The 22,318-nt window shown below is 49.4% G+C and overlaps 1 protein-coding gene across 1 annotated transcript in view; it reads left to right on the plus strand.

The window, feature by feature from the left end:
- The window catches only part of BLK (BLK proto-oncogene, Src family tyrosine kinase), a 44,236-nt gene extending 22,317 nt beyond the window's left edge, over window positions 1–21,919 (plus strand). Inside the window, exons 5-14 of the mRNA XM_032104528.1 lie at window positions 4,366–4,459; window positions 5,414–5,512; window positions 6,543–6,646; window positions 12,537–12,686; window positions 13,306–13,458; window positions 14,306–14,485; window positions 15,015–15,091; window positions 18,166–18,316; window positions 20,182–20,313; window positions 21,173–21,919. Coding sequence (XP_031960419.1) covers window positions 4,366–4,459; window positions 5,414–5,512; window positions 6,543–6,646; window positions 12,537–12,686; window positions 13,306–13,458; window positions 14,306–14,485; window positions 15,015–15,091; window positions 18,166–18,316; window positions 20,182–20,313; window positions 21,173–21,381 — 1,349 coding nt within the window. The 3' untranslated portion in view covers window positions 21,382–21,919. The remainder of the gene's footprint in view (window positions 1–4,365; window positions 4,460–5,413; window positions 5,513–6,542; window positions 6,647–12,536; window positions 12,687–13,305; window positions 13,459–14,305; window positions 14,486–15,014; window positions 15,092–18,165; window positions 18,317–20,181; window positions 20,314–21,172) is intronic.
- The last annotated feature ends 399 nt before the right edge of the window (window positions 21,920–22,318 follow it).

Below are 22,318 nucleotides of genomic sequence, written 5' to 3' on the forward strand. Positions count from 1 at the left end.
AATTGTTTCACACTTTCCAGCTTTCACACCCCTGTCTCAGAATTTATTTATTTATTTATTCATTCATTTTTAACAAAAGCCTAGCGGCTCCTGACATTATTTATCCTCATGGAAGTAACACAAAGCCAGGCAAGGAGTGCAAAACTGGATTCAACGTGGTGCACGTGGCACCACCGATCCTTTTTTTCACTGGAGGTGGTTCTTCCACAGTGTGAGTCTCCCATTCATTTTAACATTGTTCCCTGAGCAATCACAAAGTTTTTAAGGCTGGTTTTAGGTCTCTGTGGAGTCAAAATTTTAATTCTGAACCGCCAAAGCCCCCGGCACAGCAAAGTCCTGGCCCATGGTGGGCCCCAAACCCAACCCATGTTAGAGCTGCTGTTCGCTTGCCTTGGATGGATAAGACATAGAAAATAGGGAGAATGACCCCTGCCCTTGCCCTGCCAGCTGCTCACAGCTGAATTTAAATCCCACTGATGGAAAGAATTGGTTGTTTTGGGTGCCTGTTCTCAGGCATTTTAATAACCTGCAACAACACAAGGAGTTGAACTCTCTGCGAGGTCCTTCCTTCTGATGAGGAACCACAACTTCTCCCACCTCTTCACTTGAATTTTGCTGAATGGGACTGAGTTTCAGGGGGTGGAAGCTCATCATGCTCTGGAACTTGAGCTCTTTTGCGTCATCTCAAAGTTAATGCTGAAATTCTTGGTCATTTTTTATTGTTCCCGATACGGTTTTGTGTTTGAAAGGAATTGTGTCAGAAATGTAGGTTTGAGCAGAAGTGGGAAAAGGAAGGGTTATTTCTACTGAAAAGGCTGAGTTTTCAGTGAGAAATTGAAATTTCTCATCAAAAATGTTTACTTTGATCTGGAGCACATCTGAGGAGGAGCAGCTGAGGGAGCTGGGAAAGGGGCTCAGCCTGGAGCAAAGGAGGCTCAGGGGGGACCTTGTGGCTCTGCACAACTCCCTGACAGGAGGGGACAGACTGTAGCTAGGTAGGGGTTGGGCTCTTCTCCCGGGTAAAAAGTGAAAGGACAGGAAGAGAAGGCTTCAAGTTGCACCAGGGGAGGGTTAAATTGGATATTAGGAAAATTTTTTTCACAGAAAGGGTTATGAATCTTCAGAACAGGCTGCCCAAGCAATGGAATCACCATCCCTGGAAGGATTTAAAAGCCATGTGGATGTGGCATTTGGGGACATGGTTTAGGGGTGGCCTTGGCAGTGCTGGGGGAGTGGTTGGACTTGGTGACCTTAGAGGTCTTTTCCAACTTCACTGATTCAGTGATTCCAACCAGGCCATGCCAGGCTGAGGCAGAAAGCTGACCACATTTCCAGCAGCAGTAACTCATAGCTCAGTGCACCCAGCTGGCCAACGTGTCCTGCAAGGTGTCACTTACACCATGGCCATCCTAAAAGGGCTCTAAACCAATGGATGATCCTCTGGGGCACCCTGGCACAGTCTCAGCCCAGCTTCACCGCCACAAGACGGTTGCAGAGACCTTCCATTTGAGACAGGCCAGTGGTGGGAGGACTGGTTGAATCATTCCTATTGAGCCACCACGCTGGCCCTCAGCCTCTGCAAACCCTGCTGGTATCAGACTTTCCTGACAGCAGCTCTGAGGCAGGATGTGTTTGGCTCCCAAACAAAGTCCCGGGGCTGGCAGCTTTATCTGCAGAGCAGTCGCTCCTCGCAGACCCAACGGCTTCTCCGCTGCGGAGCCTCTCATGGCCTGAGTGGATCAAACAGGCCAAGGCAGTGTCAGCCATGTGTTTCTTGTGGGGTGATGGACTCAGAGACAGGGAGAGCCCCTTTCATCCTGGCATGGCAGCTCCTGCTGGCTTGGGCAGAGAGAGCTTTACTTCTGGCTCATTTTTAGTGTGCAGTGTTCTCAGCGCCTATTTTGGGATAAGAGGTGATAAAGTTTTTTTTCAGCATACAAACCCTTTTTGTCCTTGCTGTGTTTGCTCTTTTTAATTTCATTTATTTTCACTTACGTCAGTTCCTTCCACACCAAAACTCCATCTTCATTTTCTGGAGTACACAGCCACTCTGGGCTTGAAGATATTTACACATTTGCTCCTATTTTTCCAAGCACAAGTGTGATCACTGCATTATTTCCCTTTCAAGAGGACCAGGAGGGTGTGTGTGGATCGCAGGCTGGTTGTGGACACCTCGCAGGAAGCACATGCCCCAAACCCTTTCATGTCAGAGCAGATGTGTGATAACAACTTTCTCAAGGAGGCAGACAGAGTTTGGGTGCATTGCTAATTCGAGCTGCCTCAGGGGGAAGCCCCCAACCGTGCCAGCTATTTTCAGACTTCAAAGCATTCTCCCTTGTGACTGATCATCCTTTCCCCATCCTGGGAGAGAGACTCTGCTGGAACCTCTCATGGATCTCTTATTTCCTTCTGAAAAGCCTGAAGGGAGCTGCTCAGGGCTCTGCTTTCCAAAGCTGCCTTTCCTCCCACGCTCACCCTTTCTCCTCCCTTACAAATTGCCACTGGAGCAGCAGCCGGCCTTGCACAGACACGAACCCAAGCTGCCCCAGAGACACTGTTATCTTGCCGTGACAAAGGGCCAGTCTGGCTCTCTTGCTGGTGGCATTATTTGAAAAGGTCACCCAGAGACAGTGGCTTGACAGGCTGTTTTGAAAAATGCTAATAATAGGCTGTCCATCGCTCTCAGTGCATTAATTAGGCTGAGCACAAGCTGAAGCCTTGCTGCAGCACAGTTCCCATTCTGTCTTTTTCTTCTTTTTCTTTTTCTTCTTTTTTTCTTTTTCTTTTTCTTTTTCTTTTTCTTTTTCTTTTTCTTTTTCTTTTTCTTTTTCTTTTTTCTTTTTCTTTTTTCTTTTTCTTTTTTCTTTTTTCTTTTTCTTTTTCTTTTTCTTTTTCTTTTTCTCTTTTTCTTTTTCTTTTTCTTTTATTATTATTTTTTTCTTTTCTTTTTGCTTTTAATTTTAGTTTTATTTTTATTCTATTTTTCTTTTTCTCTTTCTCCTTATTCTCAATCTTCTGCTTCTCCTTCTTCTTCTTTTCTTCTTCACCTCCTCCTCATCATCATCCTCCTTCTCCTTTTTCTCCTTCTCCTTCTCCTTCTTCTTCTTTTCTTCTTCACCTCCTCCTCATCATCATCCTCCTTCTCCTTTTTCTCCTTCTCCTTCTCCTTCTTCTCCTTCTCCTTCTTCTTTCTCTCCTCCTCCTTTCCTTTTCTTTTTCACCACGGTGTTATGGTTGGATTTCTGTGGTCCTGTGCTTGTGCTGATCTTTTTTATAAAGTTAGATCTGGCCCAAAATAGCTTCTCCTTTCTGCTTCAGCAGCTCCAAGTGTGCAGAGCACAGGGGAAGGGTTGCACCACTTCCCCGAGAGCAACCTCAGCACCTCTCGGGTGTGCAAACCAAGAGGTTCAGCCCCAGCCCACAAGGATCTGCCCCGGGCTGTGTCAGAGGATTGTGGCACGTGGACAAGGCTCATAAAAAGGAGAGAGAGGGACTTTTTATATGGGCAGATATTGGCAGGACAAGGGTCAGCAGTTTTAAACTGGCACAGGGCAGGTTTGTGTTAGACGTGAAGAAGAAATTGTTCTCTGTGAGGGTGGTGAGACTCTGGCACAGGGTGCCCAGAGAAGCTGTGGCTGCCCCGCCACTGGGAGTGTCCAAGGCCAGGTTGGATATGGCTTGGAACAGTGTGTGACAGTGGAAAATGGGTTAATGGAAAATGTCCCTGCCCATGGCAGGAGGGTGGAACAAGATAATCTTTAAGGTCCCTTCTAACCCAAACCATTCTATGCTTCATTCTATGATCTGCAAGGAATTGTGTGCAAGAGGGAGGGATGGCAAGATACCGGATGAGCCCAGTGCACAGGCCACAGACCACGAGCCCAGGGAGAGCTAAATCCTAGAAAAGGCCTCAAACAATGGAAACTGAAATGACTGTATATTTTTTTTCAATTAAAAAACTCATAATTTCGAGTCAAATTCCACAGCCACCTTGGGAAAGGTTGCTAGGGCAGTTTTCATTTACCACAGTGTAAAACTCAGGCTGAACTCTGACAGGTTATTTATGACCCCTCTAATTCCACACAACCCCCTTTTTTTTGTTGATACTCTTGAGTTTTGTGAATGGGGAATGGTTCTGCAGTGTTTAAAAATACATGCACAGGAAATGCTTTGTTGAATCAGTGTTAATCCCTGAGCAGAGGCTGGGGTGAGCAGGAAAGCTGCGTTGGTGCAAAGGTTGGATTTGGGGGTGGGAGGGTGACAGAGCCCCGTGTTTAGGGGCTGAAATGCCATACCATACACCCAGGTGTGCATCAAGCCACTCAGGGAACAGGCTGGCTTCAAAGGAGTTAATTCTTCTTTCAGATCACTTGTTTGTGGTTGCACTGTACGATTTTCCTGCCTCAAGTGACCGTGACCTGGAGCTGGTCAAGGGGGAGAAACTCCAGGTCCTCTCCAAGTAAGTGACCTGCTGCCGGAAGGAAGTTCAATGAGGAGCATGGGGAGGTGGGGAAAGGGGACCTTGGGGTCAGCCACCACTTTGCAGCTGACCAGAGCTAAGCCTGTGCCTTGGCTGTGGGTGCCCTCTTCTCTCTGCACGGTGACACTTCCATGGGTCACAGATACTCTGGGCTGGGTATTGTCCCTGCCTGAGTGGTACTGGGACCTTGGGGCCTGTGGGTGCAGAAGTAGCATAAATAACAACAAGAGAAAAAAACAGCTCCTGTCCTGTGTTTGTGCTGATTGTGCTTCTGCAAAGGATGTGGGTTGGGTGTAGTCAGAGGAAAGGACAGAACTGAGCCAGAGACTTGTGAGGTTTCATTTCAACTTCTCAAACTCACCACAGAAGAGGCACAGTCCATAACAGGGCATAGGTGGGCTTGGGGGCCCCAGACCCTGTAGGACTGCTCAGTCTTTGGCTGCTCTGTGAGGGGGCCTCAAGAGGTGACATTTCTCACCCAGACTGCGTAGACTGGGACCTGTGGGACAGGGAGATGGAGAACCCCTGCATAGGGATGGCTTTGGGTCATGGCTGGTGGCTCAGTCATCAGTGGACAGTAAGGTGGGGTGTCCGGAAGGCAAAGGAAGGAGCAAAAAGGACTCTCAACGCCCCTGTTCAAGAGACAAAATAAACCCCATGACCCAGATTCCCCTTCTCTCACTTGAGGTGTGTGGCAAAGGTTTGGGTCTGTGGTCGCTCAGCATTCATGGAAAGAGCCTGACACCTCCACAAGTCCCTGAAACACCAAACACCTGATTTCCATCCTAGGGAATCCAGAGGGAGCTGCAGAGCGGATGAAGGAATCCGAGTCCATCTGCAGTGCTCAAACCCCACAGTCCACGTCCTCACAGCCTCAGCTTGTCACAAAACCCCCTCTGGGCACTCACACCTTTTCCTCTGCTCCCTTTGCAGCGAGGGGGACTGGTGGCTGGCAAAGTCCCTCAGCACCGGGAAGAAAGGATACATTCCCAGTAACTTTGTGGCACAAGTGGACAGTTTGGAAGAGGAAAAGTAAGTGGGAAAGCTTTTGAGTGGTGAACACGAGTGCAGTGCCCTGGATCTCAACAAGCTCCAGGATGAGCTTTATTGATGGCAGGAAGATGTCAATGCTGGGCTGGATGGCAGGAGGTCTTTCCTCATCCCAAACAACGCCGCCCAAAAGCTCAGGACAAATTTTTAAGCATCATATTGGGGTGGAAAGGGAGGATGAGGTGGTTATGGGGAAGTGGGCAAAGGTTCTTGTCCCACCCACTGTGGAAAACAAGGATTTGGGGGGGACAACAGAAGGGTTATGGTGGCACTGCCAGGGACCATCCTCTGGTCTCACTGGGCCAGTCCACCCACACAAATGGTGTTAAACCTCTTCACCCTCCAAAGGGTATCCATGTGTAAACTGGGAATCTCTGGATGGGGTGCACTGATCCAGGTCTTGGATGTGCCAAGGGCCACACCAACAGTTTAACAGGAAAACTGAGTGCCAGTGCCCAGACCCACAGTGCTGCTTTTTTAACGAGCCCAGATGCAGCCTCCCTGCAAGGAAGATGGAATGAAAGACTGGAGTCAAAAGAGTTTATTTTGCCTATAATACAAACAGAAGGAGAATTTTTTTCCATGAATTATCCTCCTCTGTGGCATTCAGCCCTAAATGATCAGTCCTGCTTTCAATCTCTCTTGGAGGGACACAACCGTCACTGAGTTCAGCAAATATTTAGCAGCGCACAGAAATGTGGCTGAGACATAAAAGCTCTTTGTATCCAAACCCAGAACTTCTCCTGTATATGGGATCCTGCACATCCCATCTACTCCTTGTGCTGTCTGGATTTCCAGGCTGTGAAACAAGCCCGAAGTGACCCAAATCTGGTGTTAATCTACCCAAAACAGTCTGTTACTGCCACTTTCCAGCAGATAAAAAACTATTTGGTGATAAAAACAACCCTCAGTTTCCCAGTGTAATGATAAAAGAAAGAACTAACTGGAAAGAATTCCATTTTTTTAGAGTTTTTCCTTTTCCAGCCATGATTTTGCCTTTTCTCTCTCTCAGGTGGTATTTTAGAACTCTGAGCAGAAAAGATGCTGAACGGCTGCTGTTGTCTTCTGGGAACAAAGTTGGCTCTTTCCTCATCCGGGAGAGTGAAAGCACCAAAGGTGAGATCTGTGGAGCAAAGGTAACTCCTCGGTTTTGTCCAGACTTGGAAAACCTTCAGCAGGGCTCTAGGAGCGAGCTGGGGGCTTGGAGGGCAAAGATTTGCTCGTGATGCCACTGAGATCTGCAGTTCTGTCTGTGGTAAGGGTGGCTCTTCCACTGGAGTTCATGGCAGAGACACAGGAGCACAAATAAGCAGATTTCCTAAAACAGGTATGGGGTTTTATTTTCCATTTTCTTTCCCTTTTCTTCCCAAGGAAATGTCTCTGCTTTTTTGGAGTATTTCTATGCAGTCTTGAAGGAGTGTTTCTCCCATCTTCAACAGAAACTTGCAGAAATTTGGAAAAAGTTATTTTCCCAGGGGAAATATGTTTTTTCTGGTAGCAAGGGGAATTCATACAAATCAGAACTTTTGGAAGGAGACTGACTGGAGCAGGATAGATGGATTTCATCCACTTTCTATCCATATGAACATGACTTTTGAAGAAATGATCCAATGAGGATGGAAAGGGCACAGCATTGTGGCCACTCCTCTTGGGCACTGGGTATAGTTATTAACCATAATATTTAACCATGTAATTTCAATTTCTTTGCTCTGTGCTATTAATTCACAGAGTCTGGAAGAAAGTTTAGGTTGTCCCATGGGAATTCCATATTGTTTCTTTCCTACATTTTCCTCCTTGTTTCCTCTGGGCCATCATGTTTACAGCATGGAGGAAATGATGCTCATGGTGGTCCCATGGTTCTGCTCTGAACCAAATCCTTGGAGTAGATCAGGATCCGGTTTCATCAGTCTTGTTGTCATTTGGTTCATTTCCTTTCAAACGGATGCAGGAGTCTTTCCTTGAAACATGGAAAAAAGGTGCTTTGTGTCTTCCCAGTAGAATCAAGGAATTGTTGACGTTGGAAAACCTCTGAGATCATGGTGTCCAACCATGACTCGATCGGTAGAGACTTGGAGCATCCATCTGAAATCATATGGAACCTTCTTTTTTTTCCTTGACTAGTTTCCCAAACACTTCCAAAGGCCCAGGCCAAACAGTAAGAAAGGGAACAGACAGTCTGGATCCTCCATCCTACACCTGGCTTTGCCTTCTGTAGCTTCTCCTTCTTCTTTTCCTATCTCCTTTTTCTCCTGCTCACAAGGGAGGTCTCCAAGGCAGCATCTGTTCCTTCCACCATGGAAGCACTCCTTCCACCATTTCCAGAGAAAATTAAATAGTGCCAGGCTCTGGATGCAGCAGCTGGAATCTCATCCTCCTGTATCTGTCTCCCTCAGCCCTCAGGCAGTGCGGCTGTGTCAGACTTTAGCACCCTACTTTGAATTCCCCCCTCTGCCCCGTGCCGGGGCTCACTTCCCCACATCCCTGCTGAGCTGATGGCAAGCAGGAGCAGCTTTCAGAATTTTTAGGGATTTGCAGCTTTCAGAAGTTTTAGTTCAGGAAACATTTAAAAGATTTGTTCCTAAGCATTTCACTTTATGAGTCACTTTTTCTGCTGTATCTGGCTTTCCCTGCTACCTTTGAGGTGCCTTTGCAATGATCAGGCTTGGTTGGGACTTGTCAACACATGCTGCTCTTCTGTTTATCCCATTCCCACTCTCCCTTTGTTTGCTGGGATATTTGGGGAACTGGTGTGATTGTTTGTCACACCCAGGAAGGGCAGGGAGCAACACAGACCAAATACTCACATGCTGTGTCTGAAGCTCTGTCCACACGTGGTCCTGGTCTTTGTGACATCTCTAGATACCACACCCGCATGGGATCAGACCTTTCTCTGCACTTGTGCAGGACAATTGTCCCCAACTTCTGCAATTATCCGGAGTTTGGGTGGTTCTTGGTCACACAGGGCTTGAGCAGAGGTGGAGTCCTGAAATCCAAGGAGAAATCACCAGATCCTTAATGCCCTGTCTCTGCTGTCAAGAAGAACGAGGTGTGGGATATTCTGCATTAGCAGGTGTGGTGGGTTCCACTCTGTAGAAGCCCCATGTGAGCCCCAAATGCTCATAGATTGGGTTCTGCTCTGAAATGTGTCCCTGCCTTGTGCCTTTTCTGATATTTGGTATAAAATATGGGTGTTCTTCCTTCAAACACCTCATCCTCTGAATCATCCTGTGTGCCCAGCTGCTACCTGAGCACCCCGTGCTTTGGGCTGCCTGAATGGCCACATTTGATCCATCTTAGCCACAGCTTCCTCCTCCCTAAAGAGAAGGGGAAAAGACAAAGCCCTGCATCTCCAAATGTGCCATGAAGCTGAATTACCTGATGTAAAGCATCCTGTGGCCCACCAAGAGATGTCCAGAGCAGCGGACATGGAGTTAATCCTGCCCTTAGAGCCCCACTGTTTTTTCCTGTTTTCCTTCCCCATGACGTGTGTTTTCATTCACTTTGCACATCACCAGCAAAATTTGACCATCAGGGACAAGCACTGGGCTGAGGTAATCCCCATTAGTGACTTAAACTGGGAGGTGCTTGTCTCATACTGGGATGTCTCAGGCACAGCGGGATGGGTTCTGCACCCTGACTAAGAGCAGCACCTATTTCCAGCCCACCCTGAGCAGAATCTCATTTGCCTCATGGTTTGAGGTGCAGAAACTCTGCAAATCTTCAGAGCCAACATTTCTCAGAGTTCATGAAAGGCACATCCAGCATCCTGGGAAGATGGGAGTATGGGGACAGTGTGGGAAGCAGGCCGGCAGTGAAATCATCGGCGGAGCACTGTCCTTGCTGAAGCTGCTGCAAATAAACAAAGTCTCCCTGAAGTAATAATCATTCCAAAAGCTGCAGGAACACAATCTCCCAGCTGTGCCGAGCCACAGGCTCCTGGCTCCCGGCAGGATTCCTGCATCTCTGCTCCTGGCAGGAGGGACCTCGCTGAGCTCAGCCTCTGCATCCAGCCGAGCTCCTGCGCTTCCCATCGGGAAGAATTTAAGGGGCTGTTGAGAGCTAGAGGACCAAGAAATGGACTAAACCATGTCCCCAGGTGCCACCTCCACATGGCTTTTAAACCCTGCCGGGGATGGGGACTCCACCACTGCCCTGGGATGCTGTGACAGGGCTGGTCAACATTTTGATGAAGAGATTGTTCCATAAATTTTGTACTCCAGATTCTTTACCCAGGTCTGTGCGGGGATGTGGTGCAGGACTGCAGGACAGGTGAATGCCCCTTGTGGCTGAGGAGCAAGAATTCCTTTTGTCTATCCTGGATATATCGTCAGGGGGAATTAGGAGTCCACGTAATGATCTTCGTTTGCTGCTGTCACTGGGAGCAGAGACCAGGTTGGATGGGGCTTGGAACAAGTTGGTTTAGTGGAAGGTGTCTCTGTCAATGGCAGGGGCTGGAACAAGATGAAATTTAAGGACCCTTCCAACCCAAACCATTCCATGATTTTGCAAAGGAAGAACTGAATCTTTCCAGCCTTGGTGCTTTGCCTCTGCACAGCAACTCCCAAGGGAACAGTAACCGGCCATGGAGAATGACAGGGAAGCTCCACCACACTCCCTGCAGCAAATTAACTGTGGCTGGGGGTGAAATTCAGTCATTAGCTTAATCATAGGGTAAAAATTAACACAGGTAGTAGGGCAGAGATTGGCCCTGTCTCTGAAAGGTGCAGGAGAGTTTAGAGGGTTGGTGGGGCCTGGAAAGGAGATCCTGCGGGAGAGGAAGCATTTTGGGTGCAACCACACTGGCAAACAGGGCAGGTCTCCTCTTCCCTGCTGACTCTCAGCCCCCAGACGCTCCCTGGCAGACATGTTCATCATCAGTTCCTGGATTTCCTTCCCCAGGGTTGTTTGGCCTTCACACCACATTTGGCTCCTTCCTCGAGCAGGCCTTGCCCTGTAAAAATTTGTAACACGCAAACCCTAAGCCGTGTCCCAGGCACGCCAAGCACCTTCTTGGTCTTGTGCCATGTGAGCCCAACTCTCTTGGGCTGCAGCCTGGCCTGCGCAATATTTCAGTCTCTTTGAAATTAAAACAACATCATCACCCCCAACAGCAATAGTGGAAGTTAATAATAGCAGTAATAGTAATAGTAATAGTAATAATAATGACATAAAGGTGTTGTCATCATTGTCATATTCTTCCTCACAGAATCATTTAGCTTGAAAACGATCCCTTAAGATTCTCAAGCCCAACCTTTGGCCTTGATGTTTATTATCATTATTTTGGAACTTAGGGCCACATGGGTACCACAGAGGAGCCAGAGGAGCCATTCCTTTGCCTTCTCTTGTGGTTTTGTTGCCCTGTTGGAGATGTTTCAGGGCTGTTTCTCAGTTGTTCAGCTGCAAGACTGATCAAACCAAAAGGGCTTCTCAATCTGTCTTCTGCCTGACATTCAAAGTGAAGGAAAGAGAATCAGAAGAGCTTCCTCTGCTGAGGAGACCACCATGTCAAATTTGAGGTTCCCTGGCCTTGCATTTAAACCACCAGATTTTTCCATGAACTTTACACTGCCAGATCTGATCTCTGCAGGAAGGGAGTCCCCTCAAAATGATTGCTGTCACTTGGAAAAACTTTAGGCTCTTCCAAACTCCGCTTGTAAAGATTTATGATCACTTCAACAGAGCAAATATCCCCAGAGGTGGGGTTTTTTGCTGCTTTTTATAAATGCAAATGGTTTTCAGGCACGGTGTAAGGAAAACCGCTGATGCTGGGATGGAGAAACACCAGCCAGTGAGGATTTTATGTTAATAAACTTTCCCCTCACATGCAGGATTGGGGTTTCAGAGTTGCTGCGGATGGCCCTGCTTCTTTTTATGATCCTGCATGAACAGACACACACTTTTAAGCATGTACAGCCTTGTCTTTTCATTAAAAAACATCAAAACGGGCAGTTTATCAGCCCAGGTGACATATTAGACTTAGAAAAGCCCAGCGGGCTTGTAGCAACTCACTCCAGAAACAGGATCCAGACGAAGGGAAAAAACCCCACTGCTGAGCTTCGTTGAGTCACACTGACACAGGCTGGAAGTTCTGCTCTGCAGCAACATCTAGTGATGCTTTTGTGCACTGAAAACCAACCTTGGGTTAGATTCTCACGGAGGGAATAGGAGGTTGGAGTGGTGGATGGCTGAGCAGCTCTCTTGAAGCCCAAAAGGGACAAGATTCCAGATGGGAATCTCTAGACCTGGTTTAGCCAGAGTCACAACTTCATGACGGAACAAGACAAATCTCCCTAACTCCCCTTCTGTACCCCCCCAGCTGAACCACTGACCTTGGCACAAAGGCTTCATAATGTTTAATTGAGAGGAAAATGGCTTTAAATGGCTTTAAATTGAAAGAGAGCAGGGTCAGATTAGACGTTAGGAAGAAATTCTTCCCTGTGAGGGCAGTGAGGCCCTGGCACAGGGTGCCCAGAGGAGCTGTGGCTGCCCCTGGATCCCTGGAAGTGTCCAAGGCCAGGCTAGATGCGGCTTGGAGCACCCTGTGCTAGTGGAAGGTGTCCCTGCCCATGGCAGAGGGTTGGAACAGGATGAAACTTAAGGTCCTTTCCAACCCAAACCGTTCTGATTTTGTGATGCTGAGGTTGACAGATCTCAGATGGGAATATGGAGCTGTGGAAAGACCATCCTGACCTAAGGAACATCTGATTGCCCTGCCTGGGGAGGTGCTGCTGCTTCCCACAGTGCTTCCACGGGGCTGCTGGAACACAGCACAGGCACGTCTTACTCCAGGAAGCCTGGACAGCATCAGTTAAGCTCTGATGAACTTTCTTCCTCTCCCCTCGCCTTGGAGAGAGGGAAATGTATAGCTGTAAATTCTGGGGCACTTGCCCTGGAAAGGCACCAGCCAGGGCTGGTTTGCAGCTGGAGGCAGCCAAGGGAAGAGGAGGCAGCTGGTCCCTGGCTGGGGTGCACTTTGTCCTCACAGCTCCTTCTGCTCCTTCTCCAGACGCCTATTCCCTGTCCGTGAGAGACAACAGCTCCTCTCACGGGGACATCATCAAACACTACAGGATCCGCTCCCTGGATGGTGGGGGGTACTACATCTCCCCCAGGGTGACTTTCTCCAGCCTGCCAGAGCTCATCCATCATTACAGCCGTAAGTTGTTTGGATTTGTGTCCTGGAAGAGAGTGGGGACAGAGGGAGGACGGGCTTGGGAGACACCACAGCTGCTCCAGCTGCTCCCATGGGCCAGGTGTGATCCTACAACCAGAACCCACGTCCTGGTTTCCATCCTAGGGAATTACAAGGGTGAGCTCTGCCCGCAGCCCTAAAGTCAGGGAGTGTGTCCCATCAGGAAAGGAAAGAGATGAATGCTGCTGGGATATGCAGGAGGGATGCTTGGGAAGCAGGGTTTGGAATAACTGGGCAGGATGATTTGCTCCTCTATTGCCCTTTGAGCTTTTTCCTTTGATTGGGACCATTCCGGATGCCTTGATCCCTCTGGCTGAAACTTTTCATGGAATCACGGAATTATTAAGGTTGGAAAAGCCCTCTAAGACCATGGAGTCCAAGGCAGGGCCAAGGCCACCGCTAACCCATGTCCCCAAGTGCCACATCCACACGGCTTTTAAATCCCTCCAGGGCTGGGGGCTCCACCCCTACCCTGTGTGGTTGTGGAGGTTGCCATGGGCTGATTTTTCCTGGCATGTGTGGATAGAGGAGGAGGTTTTCTCTGCCATCCCACTGAACTGTCCTCTGCTTTGTCCTCTTACAGAGAAAGGGGATGGGCTCTGCCAGCGGCTCACAGCCCCCTGCACATCCCTGGCTCCCCAGAGACCCTGGGCTCAGGACGAGTGGGAGATCCCTCGGGAGGCCCTGAAGCTGGTGAAGAAGCTGGGCAGCGGGCAGTTTGGGGAAGTGTGGATGGGTAAGTGGAATTCCCTCCATTCCAGGAAACAAAGACATACAGAGAGGAGATGGAAAGCCTGTTTTTTTTTTCCCCTAAGGCAAGACTGTTCTGGGAGTGGGAATCCTTCAGGATGAACAGATATTTATGGGTACACACCCTGCAGGGTTCCTGGGGAGGACTGGACAGCTCATGTTTGCACAGATCAGTGGCTGAGCAAGGGTTTCACAGGGGGTGGGTGTTGAAGTCACTATTTACTCATCTCTCAGGATATGCACTCATTCCTCCTGGGAATTCTGGGCACAGCTGTAGGATCCTAAGTCACACCCAGCAGGGTACCTGGGGGACATTTTCCCTCTTTTTCTGCTTCCCTGCTCCACTTTATACCCCAGATTGCAATCCCTGATGCCTTCCTGCCCACTGCTAATCAGCAGGAGAGGATGTGGGGGGAGCTCAGCTTCCTCTGCCGCCCTCTCTGCGGTTGCTGGTTGCCTTGGAAATCGAGATTGCGGACAGGACCAGGCTGAGTTCATGTCCTGGCTGCACAGTCCTGCCTCTTTTGGATGGCATTTGGGTGATTTGAGAGCCCAGCTGGTGGGATGCCCCAGGGGTTTCACCCAGAAAGGGTCAGGGAGGGTTGTGTGAGGATGGGCTCATTGCAGGGATGATCCCTGATGCAGCTGTGACATGAGTGCCCCTTCTCCTCTCACACCTGCTGGCACTGGCATTTACCCTGTGGTTCTTTATGAGGGATTCAAGCTGTTCCTGTGGTTTTCTGCTCCATGAGCTCTTCTCCTCCTTATTGCACAACCCCACAGCGCCTGCAGGGAGCCCAAAATCCCTGAAAAGCATCTTTCTCTCTCTGCAGGCTACTACAAGAACAACGTCAAGGTGGCTGTGAAGACCATGAAGGAGGGCAGCATGGATCCTGACGCCTTCCTGGCAGAGGCAAACCTGATGAAGAAGCTCCGGCACAACAAACTGGTCCAGTTGTACGCTGTGGTCACCAAGCAGCCCATCTACATCGTGACAGAGTACATGGCCAACGGTAAAACCCTCCTGGAGCTCTTTGCTGGGCTTCTGCAAAACCAGTTTGGTGAACTGGCCAGTGTCCCATGCAGAATGGGGGTGGGGAAGAGGGGGTTGTACCAAATCTGCAAGAAAGTGACCCAAAAGTTTGATTCTAATACAGAAAGAGGCTTTCTGGGTGATGAAAAAAAATGGTGATGCTCCATTTGAAGAGCATTTAAAATTCTCCCCTCCACTGTTCTCACTGGAAGTTTGGTTCAGGTTTTTACTCCCCTCGTGGTAAAATTGTCCTTTCTTTTGCCCCTCTTGTTTATAACAGTTTAAATGATGAATGCCCAGCAGTTTGCAACTGATCTGTGCAAAACACAGAGGAATTTGGGCTGTTTGGGAGCTTTCCTAAAGGAAGATGCTCCAGCGGACACCCATTCTGGTTCCTCGGATTTTCTCTAGGATGGAGGCAGATTTGTTGCCTACGTTCAGAGAAGCACCAGGGGAAAGAAATTTATAGATTATTCAGAAGAGTTACAGCAGTCCCTCCTCTCCTGCAGGGTGTTTGCTGGATTTCCTGAAGACAGAAGAAGGAAGCCAACTGAATCTCCCCAAACTCATTGACATCTCTGCTCAGGTCAGTGAACAGTCACTGGGAAAAGGATCCAAGGTTTGTTATTGCCTCAGTGGAATTCCTGCAAGTCTGAAGTCAGTCAGAGCAAAGATGTCCTGGAGAAAAACAGCTCCTCCTGGTGTGCTTTCTGAGGGATTCTCCTCATCCCTCTCGTGTCCCTGTGCATGTCAGCTCTGTCCCTAGGGCAGCCTCTGATAGCTTAGTGCAGAGCTAGAGATCTCGAGTCTGGGGTTTTTTGGGGGGTGGTTGCGTTTATTTTGGTCTGATTTTTTTTATTTTGCTTTTCTGCCTTGCTGAGCAGGAAAAAAGTTTCTTTTTCTTTTTACTGAAAAAGAAGAAAAAGCTCAAAAAAGAGACTCCCAATGCAGGACCAGCAGTTCTGCCCTTCTGATGATGAGGCACAAAGGATGTTCTGACCCTCAAATCTGGGAATATTGCTCTTTATGAAGACAAACCTTTAACTTTAAAGTTAAAAGGCTGCAAATCTTAACAGCTGCAGCTGCACTGTAACATTTTAGTCCCAAAGTGCCTCTAAACACAAATAGGGCAAAATTAGGGAAACCACATGAAGAATGAGAATTGCAAAATCACTGCACTTTGGTCCCAGCCAGCTGCTGATAGAATTTGGCTCACCCAGAGCACAGTTAGGCTAATTAGGAAATATTGGGAAAACAAAAAAACCTGAAGCATCAGGCTGAATAAAGCTGAATAAAGGTCTGGGATTTATCCGCAGCGTCACTCAGCCTCTCTTGGCAAAGTAGACCTGAGGAAAAAATGTGTAAAGGTTCTCTGGTTCCAGCCATTAAATAGAGTCACTTTTTAATGAATTAACAACTGGGGAATCTTGATATTTGAGGAAATGTTTTATAATAGTGGAAGACTTTCCTTCTTGCTTTAACCAGGATGAAAATACTTTAAAGCAGTGCCACCTTCTGTAATTTTTCCTTTGAACCGTCCATAGGGGTGCAGAGAAACCTCTTTCTGTTCCTTCCCTCTTCACTACTGATAAATTTTCTGTATCTGCAGCTTAATCATTGTTGTCTGTGAGATGTTATGGAGACAAATGCACCCTCCCCATTTAGTGTCTTTGACTTAATTACTTCCCTCCTTCCCTCCTCTCTTGAAATCCCCACTTCCCTTCCTCCATCTTTCATTGTTTCAGCCCCTCTCTTGAAAACTATAGCCTGTGGTTTGTTTTAAATTCCTGAGGGTAAGGAATATGATCCCAGTTAATCCATATTACAGAGCCCTTGGGTTTAGGGGGAGCATTCCCCAGAAATTGCCTTGATGCATTTCTGTGCAGGAGGAAATTCCTGCAGCCAGAGCAATCCGTGTGTGACTCAGAGCAAAGATTTTGGTCAATGTTACAGAACTTTGGAATCACAGAATGGTTTGGGTGGGAAGGGACCTGAAAAATCATCCCATTTCCACCCCCTGCCATGGTCAGGGACACCTTCCACTAGCCCAGGTTGCTCCAAGCCCCATCCAATCTGGCCTTGGACACTTCCAGGGATCCAGGGGCAGCCACAGCTCCTGTGGGCAACCTGCACCACACACCAGAACCAGGACAATTGGGCACAGACCAAATCCCCATACCTCAATGGTGCCAAACTCACAGAAGACACCCTCAGCATGCAGTAGGAAGGATTTTATCCATCCCTGAGGCATTGGTGTCAACTGGAAGAACAACTTTCATCCTTCCCTCTCCCACCCCAGCACCACCTCCCCAAGACAGGGCCTCAAACACTCCCTGGGTATCTCTGGGAGGAGCAGCAGGAGGAAAGGGCAGTCTACTGAGCTATTTTGCAATCTGTTTATCTGCGGTGTTGGGGCGACATCATAGCCCAACAGGCACCCGACCCTCTCGAGCGTAATTTTTGATCCAATGACATCCATGGGAGTTAAAATTAGAACAGTCTGGGCCCATGCACTCAATCCTGTGGTCAATCTTGAGGGTAAATGCTTAAAAACACTCTGGGCTGGAACGGGCTGAGCACCAGGTCCTATCTCATTAACATCAGGACAGGAAATTACATCAATTCTTCCATTTTCCACTGCAGAAAGCAGCCCTTGCACTAGAGGGGTGTTGACACAGGTTAGAAATGCAGCACTGGAAAGTATGTGTGAGTATCCTGTCTGAAACCACATGTGACTTCTGAGGCTCATGAGAATCTGCATGGAGTGGAAAATTGCTCTGCCCTCACGCACAGGCATCTAAAAGCTTTAATAGGTGCTACCCAGTGCTGGCCAGGGCTGCACAGACCCACTCACCTTCCCAATAAATGCCCAATCCAAGTCTGAGACTCAGCCTGGCAATCTCTGTCTTCCATCAATCTTCTTTTTCAACCCCCAGCACTCATCAATGAAATATTGCTGCTGTCATTGATAAAGGCTCATCACACACCAGGTACCCTGATAAGATTTTAAGAAGAAATTCTTCGCTGTGAGGGTGGGGAGGCCCTGGCACAGGTTGCCTATAGGAGCTGTGGCTGCCCCTGGATCCCTGGAAGTGTCTCCAAGGCCGGGTTGGACGGGGCTTGGAGCAACCTGTGCTAGTGGAAGGTGTCCCTGCCCATGGGGTGGAATGAGATCTTTAAGGTCCCTTCCAACCATTCCATGATTCTGTGATTTGCTAGTTTGGGTTTTTTTGGGTTTTTTTCTTCCTTTTCTTAATTCATGTATTTAACCTGGATTGTTTATGACTAAAATCCCCAGGGGAGGAGAGACTTGTGGCAGAAACTGGGAATCCGATGATGTGGTTTCAGGTCTTGCTGCAGACACAACTCAGGGCTGTGACTTCTGAGCAAAACAGAGAGTGGCACTTCAGTTCTGCTTCACTCAGCTGCTCAGGCTGCTGAAGCTGAATATCTGCACCTGTACAAGGGCAATATCAATTTATTCACCTGTCTGCTGATCCACCTGTCCATCCATCCATCCATCCGTGGGGAACATAGGCACATCCACAATCAGGGAGAGATACCAGCAACGCCGTACAAATGCTTTGTAAAGGTGGGTGGGAAACAGCCGAGATAAAATGGGAAGGTGATGATGAAGAAGGGCTCTTCCTCCCCTCACAGGTGGCAGAGGGCATGGCCTACATTGAGCGCATGAACTTCATCCACCGGGACCTGAGGGCTGCCAATATCCTCGTCTCGGAGACGCTCTGCTGCAAAATCGCTGATTTCGGCCTGGCCAGGCTCATCGAGGACGAGTACTTGGCACAGGAAGGTGGGTGTCCTTCCCAGCACTGCCCTCATCTCCCTCTCTGCTGCCCTCGGGAATGCCAGGACACTGGGCTGGGATCAGGCACAGGGCACCAGAGCCCACGTGGCTGCTGCTGCCAGCGCCAGGCAAGAGGCAGAGAAACAGAAACACCCAAAAATCCAGTCCTGGGAGAGGCAGCAGCGCTTGGGGACTATAAAACCAACTGAAAACTGCAGAGGGAAATGGGAAAAAACCCTTTTGGCTCTGTTTGTGGGAGTTCTGCTGGCCCTCTAGTTGTTTGCTGGAGAAATTTGGCCTCTGCTAACAAAAGCTGATGCCTGTGCCCAGGTTTTCCCAGGGATTCAGTCCAGAGGGAAGGAATAACAGAGTAACTCAGTCACTACACTGCAGAGGGGAGCTGGAGGCACAAATCTGGGCCCAGCAGCAGCTTCTGGGTGTGCCAGGCAAACCAAGGCCTGACCACATCAGGTCTCTTCCACAGCAGCGGGACAACTTTAAAAACAATAAATCACAGAATCATTTAGTGTGGAAAATACTTCTGAGATCATCCCTGTATTGAGCTCTGACTCTGAGCCAGGTATGAGGTCAAATCATTCAGACTGCAAAGAGACTCTACAAAGCACCAGGGAAAGCAGCAGCAGCGGCTGAAATAACACAATTAAGTCGGGCATAAGTGGCACTTACCAGAAGATTTTCAAATTTTGGAATCTGTCCTCGTCTAGAGTTGGGAAGAGATAAAATTCCCCTTAAGACATACTCTGAGGAAAGGAACTCCAATAGTTTTTGTGGGCTTTTTTAATAAAGTAAGAAACATTTCTTTCAATTTCCTGTCCCCAAAACACTTTTTGATACAAATCATACCCATTTCAACATGCAAAACTATTTCGGAGTAGTAAAAGATCCCAAATGTAATTTGGAAACTGCCATGAAGGGGAACTTTGGCTTTGCTGCAAGTTTTTAAGGCAGTTTTATCCTTCAGAGAAGGTTTGATGAAATCAGTGTGCTTCTGTTAATAACCAAAGGAGCTTCTTTTCCAGTGCAAAGCAGCTTCCATCAGCATTTCTCCAGCTAGCTTTGCTCTGGAATAGCAGCTCCCCTCTGTCTGCTCTGAGCAATTCTCACTTCGTAGATTGCATTTCCCAGCCTTGTCACTCAGAGCGTGATGTGCAACAACTGAGGCGCTTGTTTCACACCCCGCAGTTGGATTTTCAGTCCTGTGAGGATGTGTATAAATAAAAATGTGATTTCCTCCTCAGTGTAACATGATCAGTTCCCACTTATCAAGGTGGTTTGGCTGCTGGCTGAGTTTTTTTTTTCTCTTAGCTAAACTGAAATTGCAACCTTACAGTCATTGCCATCCACAGCAGGTTAAGCAAGAACTTGGTGGACAAAATAAGATGGGGATTATTCTGGTTTTAATATAAATATGCCGCTTTAAGGACTGGGGAATTTATATTTGCTGTAATATTTATGCATTTTTGCTAAAAACAACTCCCTTCTGATAAGTGGTTTCACAGAACCACAGAGTACCAGGTTGGAAGGGGACCTCAAGGATCATCTGATCCAATTTTTCTTGGCAAAAGCCAAAGAAATTTTATACAGAATAAAATCCTACTGTTGTTGTCTGATAATAAATCTGCCAGAGACGTTGGTTTTGAATCCTCCATCCAGCTCTGGGGTGGAGCAGGTCCAGAGGAGGCCATGGAGATGATCAGAGGGCTGGAGCCCCTCTCCTAGGAAGAATCACAGAATCATAATCAACAGCCCAAAGGAATCAGGGATCAGTTTTGGGGATCTGCTGTGCCTGTGGGAGGTGAGGGAGATGCTCCAACTCCAGGTGTTATTTCCCTTTGTTTCCTTTGGGACAGGTGCCAAATTTCCCATCAAATGGACAGCTCCAGAGGCCATTAACTATGGGGTGTTCACCATCAAATCTGACGTGTGGTCTTTTGGTATCCTCCTGACAGAGATCATCACCTACGGCAGGATCCCTTACCCAGGTACAGGATCCCTTACCCAGCTACAGGGCTCTGGGAATACCGGATGAGTGTCCAGCCACTTCCAAGCATCCAGCACTGCTTCAGGCTTGGAGGCACTCACTGACGTGTGCCCAGACACACTCAGCTGCCTCTTAGAATCAGGGAATCCTTTAAGTTGGAAAAGGCCTCTAAATTGATTTAACCCGAGGCCACCCCTGCCCCATGTCCCCAGGTGCCACATTTACACGTCTGGGAAATCCCTCCAGGGATGGGGGCTCCACCACTGCCCCGGGCAGCTGTGCCAGGGCTGGACAGCCCTTCCAGTGAAGAAATTTTTGCTAATATCCAATCTAAACCTCTCCTGGTACAACTTGAGGCCATTTCCTCTTGTTATTTCACTTGTTCCCTGGGAGCAGAGCCTGACCCCTCCCCGGCTGCCCCCTCCTGTCAGGGAGTTGTGCAGAGCCACAAGGTCCCCCCTGAGCCTCCTTTTCTCCAGGCTGAGCTCCTTGCCCAGCTCCCTCAGCCACTCCTGGTGCTCCAGCCCCTTTCCCAGTTCCATTCCCTTCCCTGGACATGCTCCAGCCCCTCAGCGTCCCTCTTGGGGACACTCACGTGTCCCTCAGTGTCCTGATGGGTTCTTCAAGCTGGGTTTCCTTCCCTCAGTTCCGTGTCCAAAGCCAGACTTACAGAGGGGAGTCAGGGGTGGGACAGAGGGACGGAGGGGAAGCTCAGCCCTGAGGAAGGGATGATTCCCAGGTATGGGAACCACCGCAGCCCCTCCAGCCCCTCCCTGGGTGTGAGCTGCTGCTGGGAGCGCTGACCTTCCCCCCACCCCCGGGATGCTGAATAACTCCTGCCGGGCTCTGTTCCCCTCCAGGGATGACCAACCCCGAGGTGATCCGCAACCTGGAGCGGGGCTACCGCATGCCCTGCCCGGAGACGTGTCCCGGGGAGCTCTACAGCGTCATCCTCAAGTGCTGGCGCAGCAACCCCGAGGAGCGCCCCACCTTCGAGTACCTGCAGTCGGTGCTCGAGGACTTCTACACCTCCACGGAGAAGCAGTACGAGCCCGAGCCGCAGCCCTGAGCCACCGCCCCGCCAGCGGCTGGGGACGGCGCCGCGGGACGGCCACCACCCGGCGGTGGCTCGGTGCAGGCGTTTCCCTTCCTCCTGTCCGCGCCTGGAGATGGGGAATGAGGAGGGACGTGAGGGAGGCGGATGCTGCCGGCTCTGTGGTTGTCGCAGAGACTGAAAAGGTGCCTGAGAGACGGCACAGCTCCTTCCTCGTCCGCCTCGGAGGGCTGTACCTACTTTGCAGGCATCACCTCTGGCACGAAGGACAGAAAGCTCCTTCGTGATCCACCTGGGTACAGAAAAACCCCTCAGCTCCTCAAATGCAACCCCGGGAAGAGGGGACCGTGGCCAGGGTGGTGGTATGGGGGTGAAGAATCTCTGCCCCACCTCTGATGCCACTACTGGCAATACTACACCCCCTCCGTGCCACGGGCAGGGTGGGAGCGTGTCCTGTCCGCACCTCCTGGGGCCACACCAGCTCTGGAGCGTTCCTTCCAGGCGATGCCCCCGCTCCGCCTCAAGTCAGTAATAAAAGAAAAACTGGATACGAGAATTTCCCATCTCTCTATTGGGGCGTCAGGGTGAGAGTGAGGCCCTGTCCTTCCCGTGGCCAGCCCCTGTCCTTCCCTTGTCCTTCCCGTGACCACCTCCAGCCCCTGGAGGAGAAGGGAGAGGCCGGGGGGCTCCGCGGGCAGCGCGGGGTGATGTAGCCGGGGCTGGGAGGTGAGGATGCCCGAGGAGCAGGAGATGCGTTCGTGCTGTGGCCACGAGGTGTCCCTCCTTCCCAGCGAATCTGGACGGCGCATGGGAAGTAAAAATTCGTGTAATAAAAGAGCTCAGAAATGAAACCCCTCCTCGCTTGGCTGAGCCTTCGCCGCACAAGCTCCCGCTGCAGCATCACGGCCGGTCCCGCTCCGCACCCAGCGCTGGCAGGGTTCAAATCCATTTC

The sequence above is a fragment of the Corvus moneduloides genome, chromosome 3, assembly GCF_009650955.1.
Source record: "Corvus moneduloides isolate bCorMon1 chromosome 3, bCorMon1.pri, whole genome shotgun sequence".
NCBI classification, from domain to species: domain Eukaryota; kingdom Metazoa; phylum Chordata; class Aves; order Passeriformes; family Corvidae; genus Corvus; species Corvus moneduloides.